At 40.8% G+C, this 26,430-nt stretch overlaps 1 protein-coding gene across 21 annotated transcripts in view; it reads right to left on the reverse strand.

Moving 5' to 3' along the window:
- DLG2 (discs large MAGUK scaffold protein 2) overlaps positions 1-26,430 on the reverse strand; it is a gene marked incomplete at its 5' end in the record, with an annotated part of 1,931,014 nt that overhangs the window by 141,128 nt on the left and 1,763,456 nt on the right. For all 21 annotated transcript variants that reach the window (XM_079787296.1, XM_079787299.1, XM_079787298.1 and 18 more), the window contains one exon: positions 21,653-21,767. In XM_079787296.1, the coding sequence (XP_079643422.1) occupies positions 21,653-21,767 (115 nt within the window). The remainder of the gene's footprint in view (positions 1-21,652; positions 21,768-26,430) is intronic.

Genomic DNA, 26,430 nt, shown 5'->3' on the forward strand with positions numbered 1-26,430 from the left:
TCTGTATCAAGGTAGAAAAAGGAGTGTCTACCTGTGGGAGTGACTGGGAACAGACCAAAAGGAAAACATGAAGGTAACTAAACATTTACGTATAGAGCTATGCTATTTTCCTGACAGGAAGCAAACGAAGTAAATAGAGAAAAGAGAACTTTGGGGAATAGCAGTATAGCTACCATCTATAGAACAGTGACAGGATAATGAATCAATGGTAACCATTGTGATACATATGTTTATTAAGCACATCCTATCTGCCTAGAAGTATGCCAAGCAACTTAATGCATTATCATTGAAACCTTACTACTATCCAATGAGATAAAAATAATAACACTTAGTAGCTATCATTTACTGAGCATCTTTTGCATATGGACTAGACCATTGGTCGGCAAACTCATTAGTCAACAGAGCGGCAAACCGCGGCTCATGAGCCGCAGTTTGCCGACCACTGGACTAGACACATATAAACAGTATCTGGTTTTATTTACACAACATGATTATGTGATTGTTATCACATTATAAAGATGAGCAAAATGAGACCCAGAGAGTACAATAACATGTATAAGGTCACTTAAGTGGTAAATGGAGGAATCAAATTAAAACTGCAGTCATATGATCAAAGAATTTAAGCTATTAATGCATCATTATTCTGGCTTTCAATTGCACGTTGCTTAAAAAGGAACACAACACCACCTGGCCAGAGTGGCTCAGTTGATTGAGAGTTGCCTGAATACCAAGGGGTTGCTGCTTCAATTTCTGGTTGGGTACATATGGAAGGAAACCTATTGATGTTTCTCTCTCACACTGATGTTTCTCTCTCTCTCTCTCTCTCTCTCTCTCTCTCTCTCTCTCTCTCTCTCTCTCTTCTCCCCCCGCCCCCCCCATCCTCTCTCTAAGCACGTCTTGGGTAAGGATTTAAAAAAAGGTACACGAAAGCATTGCTGTATTCACACACCTGGTTTTTAAAATTTTCCTAAAAAATAAATCAGATCTAAAATAAATGTTATTTTACAGAGACTATTTTAATTGTCTAATCTATTTATATTGCAAGCTGTAGTGAATCACAGTTTTGGCATTATACCTAGAACTGCTATTGGATGTGGCCATTAAAGAATTCTGTGTTTTAACATTGGGAAAACAATTCCATAGCCCTTTGTGAGTATAAAAAAACCTGGATTTAATATTATGTACATGTATAAATTGGGGGGAGGGGGAGAATATGATGGAAGGAAATACTACCTTTTTGCTGCTTCCAGGATTCTGTAGGAGACCATGCCATTTAATTGTTTCAGCACCACAATTTAAAAAATCAGTAGCCCTGGTAACCAAGCCTATGATTGAAGCGTGCTATAAAAAAGGGAGACATTGTGTGGTGGCTGGTCCTAGACAAACTGACAAGCTTTGTTCTACCCTTCTGAAACTCAAGGTATTATTTACATACACTCAGCTCCAACACTGAATCCCCTCATTAAAGGAGATCCTTTTTACACTTATCTGTATGCAAAAATAGAAATATTTGAATAAGACCACGCATTTTCTTCTTTTGCTAAATTACTGGTTAGAAAAAAAATCGTAGATATTCACTGAGCCGTACTAAATGGTTTACACTGAAGCTCCACTAAGTCTCCTCGAATGGTGCTCATTTGACTGTCCTTCCCTCTGTCCCCCCAGTAGCCAGGGGCTGTGACACTGCTGAAGACAGCGATGGGGACAATGAAGGACTTGTTTCCCAGGGGTAGCGGCAGCTGTCAAGTGATTTAATAGCTATTCAAAGGTCATTGTTTCTGCTTTTCAGTACTCAAGGAGCCAATCTACCTATATCTTCTTTTTTTTTTTGGGGGGGGGGGGCAGTGGTTCAAGTGGGAAGGAAATATGTCTTTGGAGGAGGCACAGGTATAAAGGTGATAAATGCCTTTGTGTTCTTGACCTTAGCCACTAGCTCGGGGGAAAATGTGCACATTAGACTTAAACCACGGGAGAGGGTTTAAATTTCCATTTGAATCCTCATAGAGAACATAGAATTATGGCAATTTCTTATTGACCCATCCATATGTCCACCTGTCCCCTCTCAGCTCCCACGGACAGGCACAGGGCCAGGTGCTTTATATACATACACAGGCACTAGAGCAGAGCAATAATGATTCAGACCTGGTCTTGAAAATCAGCTCCGCCATGTAGGAGCTGTGGGATTTAGGACAGGTTTCTCAATGCTTGACTTAGTTTTCTCACTATAAAAGAGGTACCGTATTTTCCGGCGTATAAGACGACTGGGCGTATAGAAGATTTTCCTGGGTTAAAAAGTCGTCTTATACGCCGGAAAATACGGTACCAATATTGGCTTTTACCTCAGATTGAATTAGTGTGGGGTTAAATAAAATAAAATGCCTAACCCATATCCAGCACCTGAAAAATAGCAGGCATATTACATAGCGTATTTCCTATTTTAAGTCTGAAAATACTCAAGTTCAGAGGAGGCAAAGGACTTGTGCAAGATCTCAGATCTAGAAAGTGATGAAACCAAGACTGCACCCTAGAAACATACAGTCCCTCACCGGAGCACACCTCCTTTTATGAGCTCACAGTCTAAGGAAAACAGTTACCTAAACTTGGAGTTTCCTACAATGAGAGGAGGAGGAAGTGGTGTGGGCCAGGAAAGGTCTTAGAAGACTTGGTCCCTGAAGTGGATTCTGAAAGGCCTTTGGGAACCTTTTAGGCAGAAACTGAAAGAAGGAGACTGCATTGGAATCGAAGAAAGGGCCGGTGCGAAGGCAGGGAGAGAAAAAGGAGCTGGTTGCTCCTTGAGGCTCAGTCCAGGGTCTGCAGGGGAAGTGGCAGAGGGGGATGCAGAGGGGGGCAGTCTGGATCAAGACAATCTCCTTTACCTCCTGGTGATCAGGAGCCACGGGCAGGTGAACTAAATGGACGAACTCAGGAGCTAACTTGCCTGGAAGTGAATCACACTTGAATCTTTTCCATTTCACTTGGAAACAGAACATCTCTCTCAGCAGGCAGGCTCACCTAATGTTTCCATGCCAACCGATTGCTGAGACCTGGGATAGGCTAAGCCCTAAGGAGTGGGGTGCAGATAAAAAGGAGAGGGAGAGGAAAAGCCAGGGTCAGACCAGGGGGTGGGCGGGAAGGGGGAGGGGCAGTGCACTACAGACTGGGGAGGAGGGAGCAGCAAGAACCAGAAATGGGAGATTAGGTAAAACTAGTTGTACCTGAATTCATTGCAAGCCTGGTCATTCTCATTTTCTCTTTCTCTCTCTCTCTCTCTCTCTCTCTCTCTCTCTCTCTCTCTCTCTCTCTCTCTCTCTCTCTCTCTCTCTCCCCTCCCTATCTCCCTCCCTCCTTCCTTCCCTCGCTCAGTTTTTTGGAGCTCACCTGTACTCTGAACATTTTCAAAGGGATCTCTTGCAATTTAAGAACTTCCAATCAGTTCATTTATTCACCAGAAATCGAATTATGAATGTTCGAACTCTTATTCTTAAGCAATCTTTTCACTCTTTTCAGCCTGCTTTTTAAAGTTACTTAGTTTTGAACTAGGAAATTTAATTTTTGCTAAGTTGGCAAATTATAGTCTTAGGTTGGTTTTCCAATTTTGAGTCTGAATGTGATTGAAATGGAAAGCTGTCCCAGGAACTGGCCTTCCTCATAAGCTGCAGGTTTGCATTAGATTTCTACACAAGTAACCTGAGACATTTTAAGTTTAGGTTGATGAGGAAGAAAATAAAGTTAAAAAAGAAAAGATAAAATAGTGGTTCTTGATGTTGCTGCACACTGGAATCACTAGAGGAAGTTCAAAAAAAATATCGATACCCCGGGCATGTTCTCAGAGATTTTGACTCACTAGGTTTGGGCTGGGACCTGAGCACTTATGATATTGTGATTTATAATAAGAACTTTGAATTTGATCTTCGTCCTGTTCCTGGCACAGAGCTCCTAAAACCCTTAGAATGTCCTATGTGATAATACCCATAGAGGGAGTTTTTATTATTCTTAACAAGCCCCCTTCAACCACACCACAGTTCCTGTTACTGAGGTGACTTCTGGAAAGACCCTCAGGGCGGGGGCTGCTGCCAAGGCAAGGACATGAGCTTTCAGCTCCTGCCCTCTGGGAAAGGGAGAGGGGGCTGGAGGTTGAACTAATCACTAAAGGGCAATAAGTTACTCAATCATGCTTATGTAATGAAGCTAAATTCTAAATGGCTGGAGTTCAGGGAGCCTCTGGGTTGCGGAGAACATGGAGATGCTGAGTGAGGGGTGGCACCCCCAGAGAGGGCAGGGGAGCTCTGTGCCTCTTTCCCTTACCTTGCCCTGTGTATGTTGTCCATCTGTTTTTGTCCCCTGAGTTTTATTCTTTATAGAATAAATGAGTAATCTACCACGTAAACTGTCTTCCTGAGTTTTGTGAGCTGCACTAGGGAATTATTCAGTTCCAGGAGGGGACTATGGGAACTTTTGGTTTACAGCCAGTCATATACACAAGTGACAACCTTCACGTGGGATTGGCCTCGTGAGTGGGACTGACCCTTTGATCTGCTGGATATGACACTATATTTGTGTAGATAGTGTCAGAATTGAGTTAAATGGTAGGACACCCAGCTGGTGTCAGAGAATTGGTCAGTGTGTGTGGGGAAAACCCACACATCTGGTATCTGAAGTATAGTATTTAGTGAGTAGTGTAAAGGAAAACAAAAGTTTTGTCCTTACAGCTCCCCAGGCGATTCTAAGGTGCAGCCAAGGTTGAAAGACACTGAGGTCAAGCAAGAAGAGCAAACTAGGAAAACAATCCCGTGTTAGAGACTCTTTGTGGCCCTTCCCAGGAAAGAAAGCCAGTGTGAACTGGTTACAGTGGCAAAGAGCTTGGGGAACATGACATACCCTAGTGGGGGCTCCCCTATTTCAGAAATCCCTCTTAATTAAGACAAACCAATCTAATTCTATGTAGGGGAGGTGTCTAATTTGGGGAAAAGACCAGATTGATTAGGAGAGGGCCCAGCATAAGCCCACAGAGATTGGGTCAGTTTGAAAGCTCAGGATAATATTATCAAAGCTTATATTTGTGACTTCATGGAAGGACCCCATTTCAACTGGCACACTTAGTAACACATGGAATTCTTGCTTAAACTCTGATTTCTAGGGGATATTCATTACAAGGCAAGCATTGCTATACAGGGTCTATAAATCTTTAGAATACCTTATCCTGAAAAGCCTGATTGCAGCATTTTTACAGGTGAACGTTAGGGGAGGGGGAAGAGAAGAAAATAGGACATAAATAATGGGGTCTATTTTGTGGCAGATACTTTTCAAGGCAATTAACACTCTTGTTGGACTTAATACTGGTAACAACCCTTTCAAATGGATATTATCATTCCTATTACCCATTAAGGAATGTGATCCCAATTGTAATCACTCTCTTCTTTCACCATAGGTTCATTCTGCCTATTTTTGAATGTAACACAGATGGAATCATACTGTGGTAGACAGAATAATGGGCCCCCACAGATGTCACTGCCCTAATCCCTGAAATCTGTGAATATGTTACTTACATAGCAAAAGGGATTTTTAAATGTGGTTAAGATGAAAGACCTTGAAGTGAGGAGATTATTCTGGATTATCTGGGTGAGCCCAATTTGGTCACTAAATTTTTAAAATCAGGAAACCTTTTCCCAGTAGATGAGAGAGATGCAAATGAGGAGTCAATTAGCAGTTCTTAGAATGTGGCAGCCTCTAGAAAACAGGACTGATGCTCAACTGACAGCCAGCAAGAAAGCAGGGACTTGGTCCTACAACTGTAAGTAACTGAATTTTGCCAACAACCTAAATGAGCAAGAATTGGGTTGCACCTCGAACCTCCAGAAAGGAATGCAGCCTGCTGATACATTGATTTTAGTCTGGTGAGACCCTTAATGGATTTCTAACCCACAGAACTGTAACATAATAAATTTGTGTGTTTTTGAAGCCACTAAATTTATCGTATTTTGTTACAACAGCATAGAAAACATATATATTATTTTGTGTGTATCTAGCTTCTTTTATTCAATATTATATTTGCAAGATTCCTGCCTGCTGTTGCACATAGCAAGCTGTTCCTTTTTATCTTACCTAATAATAGACAAACATGTAAATTGACCATACCTCCACTACGCCCAACAGCCCATCAGGAGTGATATGCAAATTAACCCAACAAAGATGGTGGTTGATTTGCATTAACCGGTGGGCGGCTTGCGTCGTCGCTATGGCGATGACACAGGCATTCCGCCCCGCCCCCAGTCTCTCAGGGCCTCTGGGCAGCGTGGGAAGGCAGGGCCGGAGTGGAAGAGGCGGTTCCAGGGCTGGGCCGGAGTGGAAAGGCAGTGCTGGCAGCCAGGGAAAGGAAGGCCCATTCTAGCATGAATCTTCGTGTATCGGGCTTCTAGATGATGTATAATATTCCCTTATGTGAATAAACCACAATGTACCTATTTACCTATTCTATTGTTGATAGACATTGGGTTATTTCCAGGTTTAGGCTATAACCATATAAACAATGCTGCTACGAACATTCTTGCATTTATTTTGTTGCACATATGTAAATGTTTCTATTCTGTATATACCTAGAAACAAAGCATAGGGTTAAGATGGTCATCAATAGTAGATACTGACAGTCTTCCAATGTGGTCATATCAAGTTAACTCCCATGGGCAACACAGGAAAGTCTCCACATGCTTGCCAAAATTTGCAATGAATAGTCTTTTCAATTTTAGCCATTCTGGAGGGTAGATAGTGGCACTGGGATTTAAATTTGCATTTTTCTGATGACCAATGAGGTGAACATAATTTCATATGTGAACTGACCATTTACATATCCTCTTTCATAAACTACCTGTTCAAGTGTTTCCATCATTTTTTAAAATTGTCTCCATCTTTTCCTTAATAACTTGTGTCAGTTATTTATATATTCTGATTATACTTTTTCCCTCAGACCTCTGCATTTTAAGACTTCTTCTATGTTCTGTTTACATTTTTATTCTATTTATGGTTTCTTTTGGTGAATAGAAGTTTTTATGTTACTGTAGTTCAATATACCAGAATTTTCTTTATGATTAGTGCATTTTGTGCCTATAATATTCTTTTTATATATTACTGGATTCACTTTGTTAATATTTTATTTTGGATTTTTGATCTTATCAAAAGAGATTGGACTGTACATTTCTTTTCTTACAGTGACCATTTCATGTTTTGGTATCAAGGTAAAAAAATCTAAGAGGTGTTCTCTCTTTTCTAATTTTTGAGTTTGTGTAAGATGCTAGGTGATTGAAAAACATTATTCTACATAAAACCTTTTTGAGTTGTATACATTTTATCCCCATTTTATAGAAGAGACTGAGGCCCAGATGGAGAGGAAATGAATTGCCAAGGTCACAACACAAGCAATAAGTGGCAAAGTCAGCATGCAAATCCAGGTACTTCTGACTCTAAAACCCTGGCTTTTTGCCTATTGCGTTATGCTGTGAACTCATGAATGAATGGCTCAGTGAGTCGGTATTCTAGAGGCGTCCCTAATTACTTCCTGCAGAGAGAAAATGCACTGCCAAAGATGAACCCCTCCCCCAAAACATACACCTTTACTTTTGGAACCCATTACATGTGACCTTTCTAATCTCCTCAATTTCCTACTCCTCACATATTGTCAGATGTTGGAGCAGAGTCTGGGTTCAGAATAATATAATTTTATTTTCATCTGTTTTTCTATCCAGCTAGTTTTAACTGAATCCTTGAGGGCATATCTGATCTACCTTTTCACTCCTGACAGCCTCCTGCATAGTATTTTGTAATTAATACTAAGAAAAACGGAAGCCCATATCCTTTCCACTATACCATGCTTGCTGCAGGTTAGTCAGAAGGCCTTCTAATCTTTCCATGTTCTATGCAGCGGCCCACAGCAGGAAACCTCATGCCTCTTTGCTGAGAATGCTTATTTGACCAAGGGTGTGACCCTATGGTTGAAATTTGAGCCATCATAACTCTATGTCACGGATCCACTCACTGACGATCTTTAAGGTCCTTTATTATTGAGGGAGAAGCACCATACATTAAATGACTATATTTTCTATTACAAAACTCACAGGACTTCCTATAACAATTGTAAGTACTGATAGAAATGAGGGAGCATACATGAAATGAGGCCCATCCAAAAAAAATGTGGTATTTCCAGAAAACCTAGACACTAGGTTAAATAGCAGGGATTTGGCATCAGACAGGACTGAGATAGATTTGTTTTCCTTTGTTGTGTTACTTTGAGCAACAATATAAATGATCTAACTTTGGTTTCATTACCTGCAAAATGGGGATAATAATTACACTCCTTGCAAATATGACGAAATTTGAATTCTCATCATCATCTACTTATCCTCAGGATACCTGAATCCGTTATGTAATCAAGGACTCATTTAGTGTGTTGTGGAGGTGGGCGTACTGTGGGGGCATCCATTTATGAGGGAAGGGGCAGGAACAGGGAATTTTAGGAACAGAGAGAAGTGTCATCATCTTATAAAGAGCCAACAATGGAGTTCATTCAATGTGGGGAAACTTGCCACAAACCTGACTTCACAGCATCCAGAAGCACACAGACCCTTTCTTGATGACTAATTCAGAGCCCTTCTTTTAAAAATATATACTTTTATTGATTTCAGAGAGGAAGGGAGAGGGAGAGAGATATAGAAACATCAATGATGAGAGAGAATCATTGATTGGCTGCCTCCAGCCTGCAACCCCACCATGTGCCCTGACCACTGAGCGACACCAGCTGGGTCTCAGAGCCCTTCTTAACAGGAGAAGAGGGATGAATCAGTTCAGAAGAAGCTACTGGAATTGGTTTAAGAGCTTTGTGGAGAAGTTAAGAATTGAAAAGTTACTTTATATGAGAATTTATATTTTTATGATAGAGGTCACTAGAAACTGCCAAATATCCTTTTCATTGTAAAGTTCTATTCATTTTGCATCCCATTTTCTCATTACTCTACCCATGGAATCCAAATTTTAAAAAGTGTAGGATCCTGCATTTGACAGGCCAAATCTGCATTTTTAAGAAAATTAAGGAGAACAAATGCTCATGATGCAAGCAATCTGGTTTGAAGCAAGACAGCACACACAATGTTTTAAATAGAACTGTGATATGATGTATTTAAAAAAGAGTCTTTTTAAAACAAAGAAAGAGTGACATAAATGTAAAATAAATACAATTTGAAATAAAAGAAATGGTTTGATGGTAGAAAATTTCCTATTACATTTAATAAGCATTATAAAAAAGTAAGCATCAGTGTATCATGGAGGATGGGTCTAGGCTTCTTAGTTACTGAGAAAAATAGTATGAAAGACGAAGAAAGTACACGAGGAAAAATAAAATCTAAAGGATGGTTTTCTTTGTTAGGAAAGGACAAAGATAAAAAATGCACCCCAAGCATTTTAGAATCATTTAGAACCAAGAGATTCTGGATTAAGAATTAAACCACTTAGTCATCACAATGTTTGCCTTATTCCTACACCCCCACCCCCATTCCCTGCCCATCTATATGGTAGGATTATATGGATAAAGTAGATGTGAAGATTCATCTAGTAAAGTTTTGATGATATAAGTTTTTTCCTGAAGTTCAGATTTAGATACAGTCTTATTTTTCTTTTGGCATTAAAATGCCCTTTCTTATAGAAAATGATGGCAATAATAAAGAGCAATCTATTAAAATATATATTACTAGAGGCCCAGTGCATGAAATTCTTGCATGGGTGGGTTCCCTCCACCTGGCTGGCAATTGGGGCCGATCAAGGCCATCTTGCCCAGTTCCGATTGGGGCAATCGGGCCTAATTGGGGCAGGGACCGAGGGAGGGCTCCAGGGCATGTCTGGCCCCATCTCACCCAGTCCAGATTGGCCAGACCCCAGCAGCAAGCTAACCTACTGGTCGGAGCATCTGCCCCCTGGTGGTCAGTGAACGTCATAGTGACTAGTCGATTAACCGCTTGGTTGGACACTTAGCATATTAGCCTTTTATATATATAGATAATTTGTATGTGTGTTTATTTTTAGAATTCTAACTTGGTGAAATGAAGTCAATCCCATGTCAAGCCCCTCATTTTCTTTTATTCTAATGTTGCTGGTCAGGGAGATCTACAAGCCTTGCAACCTCTGCATTTAGAAAATGACACATGGAAAGAACACCAACAGCTAACAGGTCCCAGTGATTGCCCAAGTCCTCTGAAACACTTGGAAACATTTCTTTAAAATTTAATCCTGAGGAGCAAGGGAAGGAGGCAGTGACCTGCAGAACAGGAAGATAAAAGTGTACTGCAGGTGCTAACAATGTGAAATAATGACACTACTTAACTTTTGAAACAGTAACTTCATTGGAGAGAGAGATACACAAAGTGGGCCGTTGAAAGCTCAGAGCAAGTGGGAATGTAAAGTTTCTCAAGCACTAACAGGATTGGAAGATAGTTTCTACATATCCTAAAAGCAGACATAGGTACAATTTATATAAAATACTCTTTTAGGTAAAAGACAAAATTTGGATCCTTGAAAATGATCCCAATACTATGTGTTTTTTACACTTATTGCACTACATGCTAAGAAAAACACACATGCTCTTAGTTTTGAGCAAAATGTCCTAAACCAGGTGTCAGCAGGAGTGGGTGTGGGCTGCACATGCGCATGAAGTCCTACACTTAGTATTGTGCTCGGCTCCCACTCTTTTGATATTCAAATATTTGAACAAGGAGCTCCACATTTTCCTTTTGCACCGAGCTCTGCAAGTGGTATAGCTGGTTGTGGGTGTCAGGCCATATCTCCCCCCAAATGTGCAGGGCACTGTGTGTGATGGGCACTTCTATTGTGTTCTTTGATGTGGGACTCTTTGTATAAGGCTACTCAGGCCCCAGACCCTGTCTTGGCAGAGAATTTATCTGTACTGTTGTAATGGCCACAGCTCAGTGGGGACTCACTTCTGTTTAATCGCAAATCCACATGCTCTGGGCATCTTCAAACTAGAGAATAGGATCTAAGGTGACTGACTGTATGATATTCAGCTACCTATTCAACATTTAATAATGCATAGGTAGTTCTATGAAAATCATGTAGTATGTATCATGGTGATAAATAAAACACAAGGCAAACACTAGACAAAGATACATGTGTGTAGTGTGTTGATACATCTTTAAAGAGTGCACAGAGGCAAGGGCTTGGTACTACTCTACACTTGGAGAAAATAGTAGATAGTTTAGTACTTTGAACCTCAGATTCCTTATTTGAAAACTGTGAAAAAACAATATCCACTTATAGACATATTGTATCAAATCAATTAAAATAAAATCAAATAAATGAAAGTGTAGGAAGCGGTTATAGGGTTAAGCCTCGGACTGACCTGCTGGCAAAGTCGCAAACAAGTCCCAGCTTGGAGGGCACAGTCCTCTAAGCATAATTAAGCTTCATCTTGTAACTGCTCCCTAGATCTTTCCTGGGTAGCTAGTGGGCTGTGGGAGGGGCAGCAAGTGCTGCCAAAACAAGTGAAACTTACAAGAACATTGTAAATTACCTTGTTTGCCCCTGACTATAAATAAAGCATCAGCTTTGCAGTCTGGATCTGTTCTGTGGCCTCAGCCAGGCACAGAAGATCCACCTAGACCCAGCTTATTCTCTTTGTCTGTTTTTTCTTCATCCTTCGCCGGCCCTCCCTCAGGCTCACCGAACCCTTGGCTGTGCTGGCGCGGCACATGAAAGTACTTTAAAAAGTCACATAACACTGTAGATAGGGGCATAGACAGCATGCATGCTTCGGTTCTAGTCCCAATTTAGCCTCTTCTGGGTAAACCGCAAACCTGGCCTCCATTTCCTCTTTTTTACAATGGGAATGAAAATAGCCCTTACCTCATAGTTTTTAAAATATATATATTTCTATTGATTTTAGAGATGAAAGCAGAGAGAGAGAGAGAGAGAGAGAGAGAGAGAGAGAGAGAGAGAGAAACATCAATGATGATAATCATTGATTGGCTGCCTCTTGTACACCCCACATTGGGGATTGAGCCCACAACCCAGGCATATGCCCTGACCAGGAATTGAACCATGACCTCTTGGTTCATAGGTTGATGCTCAACCACTGAGCCATGGGCATAGGGTTTTTATGAGAATTAAATAAAATAATCCACATAAGGTGCTTAGCAAATTGCATAGAATATGATGCAATTATCATTTGACATTTATTATGATTTGATTATTAAATATCTGAAAAGTACTTGTGTTATTTTGCAGTTCTTATGGATTTATAATAAAAAGGAAAATGAATTTCAAGTTTAACCTATAGTAATAAGTATGCCATTTGTTTGGCTGAATGAATTTTAAGAAATGTAGCCTGATGTGATTATCACTACTCACAGGACAGCATACACATTTGATCAAGTAAACTTTGAATTAAAGTTAAATGCTCTCCAATCTAGTGACATCCATAACTCATTCACTTTACTGATTCAGCAGTTACCATATGCCTGGCTGCAGATATAGACTGTACCTGGCAAATCTCCATCAGAGAGGTACTCACCATCCAGCGGAAGGGACAGGTGAGTCAGCAGGCAGGGAAAGGTTAGAGGAGAACAGCTTTGTGATGCAGAGGAACACAGAGAAGCATGTGCTCAACCTTCATGAATCATTGATGGTTCCTCTAATACTTTATTCTATTTAATCATCATCTTCAACTGCCACTCAAAAAGTTCACTCAACAAATATGTAAAGAATTCATATAATGTGTCAGGTACACATTAATGGAAAAAATATCTTGAGTCTATTTCCTTGCTCCTAACCTCCTGATTTAGGGTGAAGGTTAACCTCAATTTTTCCATGCCCTCACCTTTCCCCTATGCTCTTCTGTGAGTATCCTGTCACCCACCTTTTACTGTTCTGGTCTTTTCTAGTTAGAACTCTTTGGATTGTTCTAGAAAGTAGTAATTTTAGGCTAAAAGGCCAAGATTTCCTCCAGGATGTGAGATTTCTGTAAATATGATTACTGTGGGGTGGGGATTAGGGAGCAGAATCTAGGTTGGTAGAGTGACCTTTGAGTGTCTCAAGTGCAGAAAAGATGCCCTATTAATCCTTTTGTCCCTAGAGCATAGTACAGTCTGAGGTAGATGGTTATGACTCAGAAAAGGTTTTCTGGTTGAATGAATGAGGGTCCAGCATTAATAAAAATGACCCATGGATTGAGATTTCAGGATAGAGTGTTAGAGGAAAAATGTGATGATCAATAAAAGGGTCATCTGTGCTACTTTTGTTCTTCTTATAGAAATCTAAAAATTAGAAACCTTTTAAAAATCAGGGCCAACCTATAATTTCAGGGGGAAAAGAAAACTTCCCCAGATCCCCAGGGACTCCGCCTCCTTTCTATTTCTTGCTTAAAATTAGCTGCCTGATGACAAGACCCTTTATTCTGCAATTAAGATGCAATTAAAAGTGCAAATGCCTGAAAGAGTGAACATAATGCTAATGAATCTCAAAGTATAACTGATGATCTAAATCTATCCTGCCTTAAGGGAGGCACCAGCATGGGAGGCAGGCTCTGAGCACTCAAAGAGGTACGGGGACCTCCCCTTTACCTAATAAGTCCCATCTGGTAGGCTCTTTGATAGACTTAGTTTAACCTAGTCCTAACAATAAGCCTCTGAACTAGATATTATGTTCATTTTATAAATGAGAAGCTCAAGCATTAGCTATCAATAAGATCTGAAGTTCAGACCAGAAGCCAGGTCCATATGGAGGACATTTCTATAAAGTATAAACCAAACCAAACAGGTCTATCAATATGAATTTAATCTGTGCCCCTAGAGCCATGGTCGGCAAACTGCGGCTCGCGAGCCACATGCCGCTCTTTGGCCCCTTGAGTGTGGCTCTTCCACAAAATACCACAGCCTGGGCGAGTCTATTTTGAAGAAGTGGCATTAGAAGAAGTTTAAGTTTAAAAAATTTGGCTCTCAAAAGAAATTTCAGTTGTTGTACTGTTGATATTTGGCTCTGTTGACTAATGAGTTTGCTGACCACTGCCCTAGAGGATAAGCTTTGTCTTCACTATATTGTATAAAGTACAAGGAGTATGGGCTTCAGTGAGAAATATACTTGGGTAAAGAATATGGCTTGACCACATTGCACCTTGTATACGTAATTTTTAAACATCTTCGCCTTCTATAAGTTTCCATAATCACCTGTATCATACATAGCACTGACTTCGGTTTAAATGAAGTCAGGAGAGAAGCTGGCATACAAGCTCTGGGTCTGGGTACCCAAACATTTCAATGCCGTCTCTAGATCTCTTCTGGTCTCTCAAGTCTCCACTTTCTGCCTCATCCTGTTAGACTGTTTCAGATACTTGCTCACATCTCTCAGTAAGATTTTAAGAGGGGTAAGACATCTGAATACAAGCAGTTTTTATTTCTTATTCTGTGGCAATGCATGGCATTTCTGAATGAGGAAATGATGGTTTTGCTAAATAAGAATATATGAGTAATGAACGAGAGGCGCTAAAAATGCCATTGCCAGTCAGCCCTCTGCCAAGTACTGGGTCATGGGTGCACAGAGCCGACTGCGCTGTGGGCTCTGGGAATAGCTGATGAGAGCATGTTAGGTCCAAGGTTGAAGAGGAAGAAGATAAAAATTTGACTTATGAGAAGTCCACAGATTTCATGGCTTTGTCTTAAATGCCCTTGAGAAATCCATTGCCAAGTGAAGTTGGAGGCAGCTTGGTACTGACGTGAAGTCTCCTGACAGGCTCCATTCCACATTCCTACCATCCTTGGGTTACTGACCAGCAGTGCAGTGGGGGCAGGAAGTGGATTGGAAGCTATATTACTGCTTAAAGGAAAAAACAAAATAAAAACCAAAACAGAGTCTCTTACTTATAAGATGATGTATCTTTCCCCTCTCACCAAAATTAACCAGGTGAGAATATTCTTCCTGTAGAATAAAAACGCATCAGGATGAAGAATCTAGGTTGAATTTATTTTTAAGATTTCCCTCAATGTAACTGCCAGCCTTATGTCCTTAGAATAAAGAGACTAAGGGACTAAGGATGTTGAGAATGAAACACAGGATGAGCGTCTCCCTATCCCAAGCCCTCTCTCTAAGAGCAGCCTGAAAGGCCAGGTAGAGCCAGATGTGTCCTGGAAATCCCAGTACCAGCAGGTAGTGCCTGTGTCCTCAGAGCATGCCAGACTCCCTGCACTTGGTGGCAGCCCAGCTAGTATTGAACCTCCATAGAATTAATTGCTCAAAGATCTTGACTTATATTCTATTTTTCCACATCTATATAGGAAAGAGAGTCTAGGAATTAATTCATTTAACAAGTATTTATTAAGAAGGCATCGTTAGCCGAAACCGGTTTGGCTCATTGGATAGAGCGTCGGTCTGCGGAGTGAAAGATCCCAGGTTCAATTCCGGTCAAGGGCATGTACATTGGTTGTGGGCACATCCCTGGTGGGGGGTGTGCAGGAGGCAGCTGGTCGATGTTTCTCTCTCATTGATGTTTCTAGCTCTCTATCCCTCTCCCTTCCTCTCTGTAAAAAAAAAATCAATAAAATATATTTTTTAAAAAAAAGAAGAAGAAGGCATCGTTACATCAAGCACTTTGGCATGAGGCATTAAGGATAAAATAAAATTGAGCATTAACTGAGGTTTGCCAGTCCAGTATTAAAACCTTAATAAAGACCAGAATGATAACTATCTTTATAGATTAGCTTTAAATAACAGTGGTCTTCTGGGCAGATTTCACTGTAGGAACCCATATAGGCATATTGTAAAGATTAAAATAGGAAAATAACTGCAAGGTATATAACACATGAGGTATCAGGAAGTGATAGAAAGATAACCTGCACACTATTTGAATTGCTTACAGATATGGACTACCAGAATGCTGACGGAAGGAGGTCTGTGTTTGTTTGTTTTTTAAATCTCTGTATCCTTAACACCTACCTCAGACTGATACTTTGTAGGTAAGGACATAGACCATGTTTGTTGAATGAAAGCATCAATGTACTAATGAATCAATGTCTGAAAGTCTATGTTAAACAATGGGCAGGAGGCAGACCTAGGTGCATTGGTCTCTTACAGCCTTTGAAACAAAAACTGTATTAGGAAGCAGCAACTTTGAGTTACCAATTCAAAGTAGACTTAGAACCACGGTGAAAAAGAAAGAAGTCCTTCAAATTCAGAGCAGGGGGTTTGGAGGGGGTGAAGAATGCAGAAGGGAAGTGGATGAAATCACGGGCTAGGGGCACTGATGACGTCTATGAAGACCTGGAAGGGCCAGTTATAAGCACAGCGACTCTTATCTGTGTCTCCAGCTGAATACTTTTTCAAATCCTTCCTCTGGTTAGACTTTAGTGGGGGATGAGATGACAAAGCTAGACATTCTGGAGCCATAGAATTCTGGCCCTTCCCTTCAGCCTTCATGGGGTCTAGAAGAAAGAAAATGTAAAAGGTTGCCAGGAAGTCTGTCCTCCTTCCCTCGCTAAAGGAAATCAAAGCGACAAGGGTGTCTCACCCCACCGCTGAGGAAACAGCACCTTATTCAGAATCAATTCTAGGACCTCTCTTTGCTACAGGGGAAAGGTTGCCTTTATAATAAATGATAAATAGCACCAACATATATCAGTTGCTACCCATGTGCCAGGTATTTAAATTCACCACTTTATTTAATGCTCACATCCCCTTTATGGTATCTTACTATTATTCTCAGTTCACAGAAAAAAGAAACTAAGGCAGAGAGACCGACTTGCCCAAAATCACTGAGCTAGTAAGTGACAGAATCCAGGAACCGTGTTCTTAACATTGCTCTATGTTGCCTCACACACAGGACCCGAATGTCTACGCTCACATCCAATCTAGCTCGGTGATTTTAAGGCAATTATTTAATGTCTCTGAGTCTCAGTTTCTTTGTCTATAAAATGGAAGAAATAGTCCCTGACTCTTCCAGTTGTTGGAGAATCACATGGGAAAATATATGTAGAACACTAGCATAATGGCTGACCCATAGAAGATGCCCAACCAATGCTTCCCTTCACTTCCACTTACTCATCTGTACCAGGGATAACCGGCTTCCTAATTGGCTAGACCACCACGGGTCTGGGGATCCCAGAGATGCTAAGTGTACTGCAGTGAAGATGACCCTGTAGCTGTGTTCACTCATCTACACGCTGTAGATAGTGACCCATTTGTGAATTATTAAATCAAGTTAATGAGATGTGACCTTCATTTGTTTTTTAAAAAGGAGGCAAATAGAATGGGCAATAACAAAGGACATGGTACATAAAAAGTATTAATAGTTTAATAAAAACATTTCTTTTAGCATTATGTGTATGGTATGGTACATGTATTGACTGGGTCATGATGATGAAGAATGTATTTCTTACTTTGAGTAAAAACACTTAAAGGTCTCTGGGTGAACTCATCTAAGATAGCAAAGAATTAATTCAGATATCCTTGCATTAATTAGGAAGCAATAAAAATTCCAGGCCTTTCTAGAGCTTGCTGTTCACATCACACTGCACTGTGACTGTCTTTCCCTCACTTGTCTCACTCACTGGACATGATTTTTTTTTTTTTTTTTGCCGACAGGAAACATGACTTTTACTGCTGGGTCCTCAGTGTCCATTATAAGTCCTGGCTCAGAATATACACTCAAAAAAAGTGCTTGATGAATATATAAATAAATCATAGCAACTGCCTTTTAGAACCAAATTCACAACAGAGAGGTTATTCACTTGAACTCTCCAAATCGATACCTTTTATTAAGACATGGACATGGGCCAACTTTCTCTTTCACAGTCTTTCCTGTGACCTTTTATTCCCCATTGGAAGACTTACCTGCTTTCCTTTCTTCCCCTCCCCATTCTCTTCCCTTGTCACAGGTTATTGAGCTCTCTTTTATCAGGAGAAAGAATCTTTCCTTAGCAATTTGCACTTTTATGTGATTTTAATCCCCTTATACCTCTGACCTTTCTTAGTAGCATTTAGATACAAAGGCCCATTCCTACCAGCAGCAGGAAAAGCCTTATTCTCTGTTATAGGGATGCTTCTACCAGCTGGGAGGGAAGAAGGGGAGTGCATATGATATAGGCTTGTGCAGAGCCTCGAAGTACACACAACAAAAGCTGTACCCCTGTGGCTCCAGAGCCCAGGTGCATCTGTCTGAAGAATTGATAATGTACTTGTGGAGCATTTTGAAAAATATTTTATTCAAAATTTTTAACATTTTATTTACTTTCAAGGTTCTACAACTAGATGTGTTTCACAATGCAGGAAATACACAGTACAAATAGCCCATGAAATAGAATGTTTCCAAATCATTCGCATAGAACATGCACAGTCTTATCATTAGCAACAAGCAACTCCATGCTTACAGCACTACCAAAGCACTTCAAGCACCTTACACAGAAGATTAAGAGAAGGAAATAGTTACAACTAGATTAGAAAACAGAGAGGGTTGGCTCAAGTTTAAAACCCTGCCTGGCTCAGATGTGGTAGTTCCCGCACCCCTCTCCCCCTGCACCCCAACACTTTCAGTCAAACAAATTGCTATCACCTGGGAGGATCATTTCTATAGAAGGGGGCCAGTTTCTGCATGATCCTGAGAAGATGCCTCCTCCTGGGCACAGCCAGGCAAGTGTGTGTGTGTGTGTGTGTGTGTGTGTGTGTGTGTGTGTGTGTGTGTGTGAGAGAGAGAGAGAGAGAGAGAGAGAGAGAGAGAGAGAGAGAGAGAGAGAGAACTACAAGGGGGAAGATAACTATTCTGCTCAATCAGCCTAATTGTTTATAACTGAACAAAGAGGCTGCTTGCTTTCTGATTTAGGTTTTGCTTCATAGAAAAATATGGAAAATACTAAAGGAATCCCAAATGCCCTGTGGCACAGTTTATCCTCTGCAAAAACCCAAAGAGATTTATGTTTGAATTTCTCTTCCAAGCTAACCTATTCCTAATCTAAGGGTCAGGTGCAGTGTTTACAGGAGCAGATTGGGAATCACACAGAGGTGCGTGCATTCAACAGCTGACTCCATCCACATCAGCTGAGCCCCTGGGAGGCAGAGTGACTTGGGGAGAGGTGTGTGGAGATCTGACTCTGCCACCACATAGCTGTGGGGTCCTGGGCAAATCTCTTCCTTCCTGGGGCCTCAAGTTTCCTCTTCTGTAAATTAAACATTAGACCTGGCGATAGCTAAGGTTCCTTCCAGCTCTAGAATTACATAAAGCTAAACAGAATAAAGGATGTCATTAGAAGATCAAAGGGACATGCTCATTATCTGATAGTTATATAATCAGAGAAGCACTGCTAATCATTTATTTTGAGAAAGCAACTAGTTGGTTTTATAAGATAAGCATAACCAACGGGCACTAGTCCTATTCAAGCAAACTAGAAAAAAAGCAAGCATCTCTTTAAAAATCCTATAGCCAAAAATGTTGTTAAAAAACAAAACAAAACAAAATCCAAACAACAAAGGTACAAACTTATCCAATCATTTTTAGTAAGAACTCCCCATAAGCCTTGCTAATTCATTTACTTTTATTGCCTGGTTTGGGGGTGGTTAGGGGTAAGGGACTCTGTTTTTGTCACATGACATGAGAATAAGGCCAGGGGATGCTGTTTTTCCTCTCTGATTTTCACTCTATACATAGCCTGTATCTTTTCCAATTCTATGCCCCGAGGAGTCATTTAGATGCTGCAGTCAGCCCTCTATAGACAAAATACGTATTAATAATCGAACACTGGAAACCAAATACCATTTTTGTATATTGTAGAGAAATCATTTGGAGAATTTCCCATGAAGTGTTCACTAGTTTTGAGCTTTATTTAAAAGCAGTTTCTCCTTTCAATACAACCTCCAACTATTAGAACGTTAACAAGATAACATTACCTGAAGTCTTCAAATCTTTTGTATGTCACAGTTTTAATGACCATATTAGAGAATAAAGGTTTGATTCTGATTAACACTACTCTTTCAAATAAGTCTATGTAATATAATAACACATCATTTAATTTTCCTAATCTACAACTTAATTAAAAGGACTAAACTATCATCAATATTTTCAGAAAATTTCTTGTAGTACATTCACATTTTGTGCATTCTATTTTTTAACAAGATACCCACACTACAGTAATTTTTCCTTCCAGATTTATTCTATATAATCATTTCATTTCCATTAACTGATTTATCTCTATTCTATTAGCCTAATTGGCTTTCCCAAGTTGCTACCCAAGACCAAAACATTTCAAAATTTAAAAAAATATTTGGTATCACAAAGACCAGCAATAAAACACAAGTCAGGAGAACAGAGATAGCCACTTTCCATCGTATTTGTGACATCACTAAAAGACACGTTCTAGGGTGGTTCTCAATAGTTCCTTCCACAGATTACACAGAAGCATATCCAAATAATCTTCCAAAACGCAGTTGGACAAATATGGAACATTAATATTCTGACTTTAAAAAATTTAAAATCTCAGGACTTCTGAGGTACTGGAACTGCCTGGATAAGAAGGGACTCTATGCTTGTCAGAGTGGCCAGCAACTCGAGGCCCTCGAGAACCTGCCGCCTTCCGAAGTCCTGCTCCCTCCTTGGCCCTGCTGTGCCTACCTAGTACACACAAGAGATAACTTTATAGCCAAAGTGGAGTCAACAGAAAAAAATCAATTCAAGTACATAACTTAGTGTCCGTAACACACACTCCATGCCAGGAAAAGACAGTAAACTTTCAGCTGAGTAGACTATGACCTTAGGTGGGAGTCAGACCAGATTCTGGGGCAGATTGGCAAGAGGAGAATATAGTGAGGAGGGACAGAGATGGTTCTTCCATTGGAACCTGGGTTCATCTGGACCATTCTCCTTCCCCTTTTGGCTATTAATACTTTTATTATTTTTAAAAATACAGTTAGCACTAATGAAGGATATTTTGAAAGGAATACAGGAGGCTTGTGCTAAGAAGAAGCACATGTTATAGTTGAGTGAGGATGGATCTTACTCAAGAGTGAACTATGAGGATGAAAGACCAGAAGGCATTTTAAGTTCAATCAATTTTTTTTTTCTGGTAAGTTAATGAGTTTTGTCAGGCAAGGAATAAGTGACTTATGTGGTCCAAGAAATGATTGGTAATAAGATGCCACAGAAGAAAGTCTTTCCACCAAAATTCGTTAGGGACAAACACATAACTCTATATACAAGACTATGTCTGATGTCAAATCAATACACCAAAGTTAATGCAGTAGATACCACACAGGTCTGGAGATGATTCCAGAATGCTTACTTCCCATACTGAAGGTGAGCAAATGTCCAGAGCTTTGGTCCACATATTCAATTTATCAAAATTAAAAATTTTTTTCTCATTATTTTTACTGCAACGTGTGCTAAGAACTTTACTCTGGATCATAACATAGTCAAAGAATAATTTGTTAAAAGAATAACTTGTTAATTTAACATAATAGCTTTTCAGAAATTTCTTCAAAACAATGGTTAAACTTAAGGTCTTACAGTGGTGTATTGAGGAGCATGGGTTAATAAGAACACATGATCCATTGCTACAAGGTGTTGCCTTTGTCTCGAGAAGCCAGATTGCTCACAAGGTGCAGATCACAGTAAGAAATGCTAGTTGCCTACCTGACATAGAGGGAGCGTTTCTGATTGGTTCGCAGGGACCCGGACCCGGAGCTCATGCTGTGGTTCATCATCTGCTCTCGTAGGTCATGGATTTTGGCCTCAAATCGAGCGTAATCTGGGAATGGAAAAAAGGGTGTTAAATTTGGTTCTGTTCCTCCAGAGAGTTGGAAATGCTGCCCACCTGCGGCAGCCCTTGGCCCTGTTGTTGGTTCCTTTGCCAGGCAACAGGAAGGTGCACAATCAAGAACGGTGGACACTCAGCATTCACTTCTTTGTATTATTTACTTGCAGACATTCACAAGAGGAAAAGAACAAACCAGTTATTTCCCAAAACATAGCTAAAAAAGATATTGCCATCCCAATCTGTGAAAAGTCCACGGCAGGAGGAGGGTGTGGTTATAGTGGGCAACACAAGGTATCCTTGTGGTGATGGAAATGTTGTCTGTCTTGACTGTGGTAGTAGACACAGGTACCTGCGCATGTGATCAAATGACATAGAACTCACTAGAAACACACACACACACACACACACACACACACACACGTCAAACTGAAAAAATTGAAATAAGTTTGATGAATTATGTCACTATCAATATTCTAGTTGTGATAATATGCTCTAGTTTTACCAAAGTGTTATCATTGGGGAAACTGAATAAAAGGTACCATATTTTCCGGCATATAAGACAACTGGGCATGTAAGACGACCCCCAACTTTTTCAGTTAAAATATAGAGTTTGGGATATACCCGCCCTATAAGATGACACCTGGCGTATAAGACGACCCCCGACTTTTGAGAAGATTTTCCTGGGTTAAAAAGTCGTCTTATATGCCGGAAAATACGGTACATGGGATCTCCCTGTATTATTCCTTACATCTGAATTACATGTGAATCTATAATTATCTCAAAATAAAAAGCTTAACTTAGAGAAGAGAAGGGGGAAAAATCTATGGAACTACTAATATTACGGAGTTTTCAGTGAGTGTCCAGTTACCTCAGCTGGATGGACCAGAGAATCAAGTATTTGTGATGATTTATGTGAAAAACATCATTCAATTTTGCTGGGTTTTTTTCTTTTTCTTTCTTTCTGCTAGAGGGCTGTTAGAAGTTGATTATTTGGGGACATACCTCAATTTTGCCCTATAACTTTAATATAAAGTCTACAAGTTCATCAATTCTAAGACACAATATATTTAAATCAGCTTCTCAGGACACTGGGGTTAGAAATGGAGATAAAGGACACTCCCATATTAAATATATTTTAGAAATATTCAAACTTAAAATATATATGGGTCTAAAAGTTAAGAAAATATAGGTATTTGACCAAAAAAGATGGCGACCGGCAGGAAGGTAGGGAGAGAGAGAGTGTGAGTGAGGAACCCATAGAGGAGAGTGTAGATGTGTGTGGTGTGTGTGTGTGTATGAGATAGGGTCAGTTAGATTCTGCAGGTCTTCCAAGGGGCTCCTGAACAGGGCAGCCCTAGACGGCGGAGCCCCGCGCACAAAGCGGACACTTCTCGGCGGCTGGTGCGGACGCAGAGACCACGCCATCTTGGGAAACAGAGCTGCCTGAGACTCGGATCCTGGCTTCTAACACAAACCAGGACCCTGCAGCCACCGGGGACAGAGACCTGCTGTCACAGCTTCAGACAAACAAACAACAAGAATCCAGACTTCCCGGCAGATTTCCGTGAGTCAAAGAGCCTATCCCCCTCCTCGCAGGCGCTGATAGCGCCATAGTAACTGATAGACCTGCCCCTCCCCCAAGCTGCTGAGCGCCCACAGCGCGCGGAAAGCGCCATAGTAACTGATAGACGCGCCCTTCGCCCTAGCTGCTCACAGGAGCGCGCACAGCGTGCACAGACAGCGCCATAGTAGCTGATAGACCCGCCCCCGGCCCAAGCTGCCGAGCTTTGCGCAGGGACGCGCTCCCTCTTAGGGAATTTGGCGCGCGCTCGCGCAGGGGACAGAAGCAGCTCCCCGTTGGGGAAATCTGTCAGTGCGCACAGAGGGCTCCCCTTCGGGGAATTTGGGGGAATTTGGCTCGCGGGTCACAGCTCCCCCTTCGGAGATTCTTAAGAGCCTGCACAGAGGGGCTTCCCTTTGGGGAATTTGGCGCGCAGGACGGACTCCGCCCCCCTTCTGGGACTTTGGGAGAGTTCACTGAGCCGGCTCACCTTCAGGTTTTTAAGAAAGTGCGCTCTAGCCGGTTTGGCTCAGCAGAGAGAGTACACACAGGACGCAGCTCCACTTCAGGGAATTTGGCACGCCGGACACAGCTGCCTGGGATCCCTGACTCACAGCGCATTCACACTAAGAGCCAGCGACCCCAATTGTTGGTGCGTGCACACACAGGGACCCTGATTCTCAACGAGAAACCGCACAAGGCAACAGAGACTTTGACACTCGAGTCTTGGTGCAGACACAGGGAAACTCTGACTCCTGGCACATGCTAAGGATCTCATTCTCGGCACATACCAACAGTGTGGTGCAGACAGGGCCCCTGATTCTAAATGTGCACACGAGACCACACAGAACACTGGGGACACTGATCCTGGGCAAGTCTGGTTCCCACCAACCAAAGACAGCCACACGTCCTAGTGTCAGAGCACTTCAGTGAAACTAGGGTGGAGCGAAGTCCCCACAGCACACGGCCCAGGTCCACGCAAACAGAAGCTTGAGCTTTCTGGTAATAGCCAGAATGGGGAAACGAAATAACTCACAGAGGAAAGAAAATGTGGAGTCGCCAAGAAAGGAAATTAGTGAAAATGAAGCTTGCAACATGACCGAAAAGGAATTCAGAGTAATGGTCATGGAATTTATACATCGGATGGATGAGAAAATCAACAACTTATGCAAGAATCAGGAAGAAATGAAAAGTGATATAGCTACAATCAAAAACACCATGGAAAGTTTCAACAGTAGACTACAAGAAGCAGAGGACCGAATTAGTGAGTTAGAAGATCAGGTACAGAAACAAGCTCAAGCTGAACAGCAATTGGAGAAAAAAATTAAAAAACAGGAGGAAAGCCTAAGGGAACTTCGGGACAACATGAAACGAAGTAACATGCGTATAATAGGGCTGCCAGAAGGACAAGAAGAGCAGCAGGGATTAGAAAATCTATTTGAAGAAATAATGACAGAAAACTTCCCGGATATGGGAAAGATAAAAGTTACGCAAGTAAAGAGAGTCCCAAGCAGGATCAACCCCAAAAGACTCACGCCAAGACATGTCATAATTTCAATGGCAAATATAAATGATAAAGAGAGAATCCTAAAGGCGGCAAGAGAGAGACAGAGAGTTACCTACAAAGGAACACCCATCAGATTGTCAAATGATTACTCATCAGAAACACAACAAGCTAGAAGTGAATGGAAGGAGGTATACAAAGTGTTGCAAAGCAAAGGACTGAATCCAAGAATACTATATCCAGCAAGACTATCAATCAAAATTGAAGGGGAAATCAGGAGCTTTGCAGACAAAAAAAGCCTCAGGGAGTTTATCACCACCAAACCAGCAATGCAAGAATTGCTAAAGGGAATACTGTAAAAAGAAGAAATAAACAGGTAAGAAGGAATACAGACACAAAAATAGATATGACTGCAAACAAATACCTTTCAGTAATAACTTTAAATGTAAACGGACTAAATGCTCCAATCAAAAGACATCGAGTAGCTGAATGGATAAAAAAACACGACCCATATATATGCTGTCTACAAGAGACCCACCTCAGAACAAGAGACTCACACAGATTGAAAGTGAAGGGATGGAAAAATATCTTTCAGGCAAATGGAAATGAAAAAAAAGCTGGGGTAGCAATACTTATATCTGACAAAATAGACCTCAAAGTAAATGCCATAACAAGAGATAAGGAAGGCCACTTCATAATACTAAAGGGAGAAATCCAACAAGAAGAAATAATTCTGGTAAACATATACGCTCCCAATATAGGAGCACCCAAATACATAAAAAAACTCCTGGAGGATATCAAGGGAGAGATTAATAGCAACACAATCATAGTAGGAGACTTTAATACCCCACTATCACCACTGGACAAATCCTCTAAACAAAAAATCAGCAAAGAAACAGCAATCCTAAATGACTCACTAGACCAGATGGAATTAATTGACATCTTCAGAACATTTCACCCCAAAGCCACAGAATATACATTCTTCTCAAGTGCACATGGGTCATTTTCAAAGATAGACCATATGCTGGGTCACAGGCAAAGTCTCTTCAAATTCAAGAAGATAGAAATTATATCAAGCATCTTCTCAGATCACAGTGGCATAAAACTGGAAATCAACTACAATAAATACAATCCAAAGAAATCAAACACATGGAGACTAAACAGCATGCTATTAAACAAGGACTGGGTCACCAGAGAGATCAAGGAAGAAATAAAAAACATCATGGCAACAAATGACAATGAAAACACAACAATCCAAAATCTATGGGACACAGCGAAAGCAGTCTTGAGAGGGAAGTTCATAGCTCTACAGGCCTATTGCAAAAAACAAGAAACAATGGTAATAAATTACTTAACCCTACAACTCAAAGAGCTAGAAAAAGAGCAGCAAGAAAAGCCCAGTGTAACCAGAAGGAAGGAAATAACAAAGATCAGAGCGGAGATAAATGACATAGAGACCAAAGAAACAATACATAAGATCAACAAAACCAAGAGCTGGTTCTTTGAAAGGATAAACAAGATTGATGGACCTCTAGCCAGGCTCACCAAGAAGCAAAGGGAGAGGACCCAAATAAACAAAATCAGAAATG

This window comes from Cnephaeus nilssonii, assembly GCF_951640355.1.
Source record: "Cnephaeus nilssonii genome assembly, chromosome: 13".
Classification (NCBI taxonomy): domain Eukaryota; kingdom Metazoa; phylum Chordata; class Mammalia; order Chiroptera; family Vespertilionidae; genus Cnephaeus; species Cnephaeus nilssonii.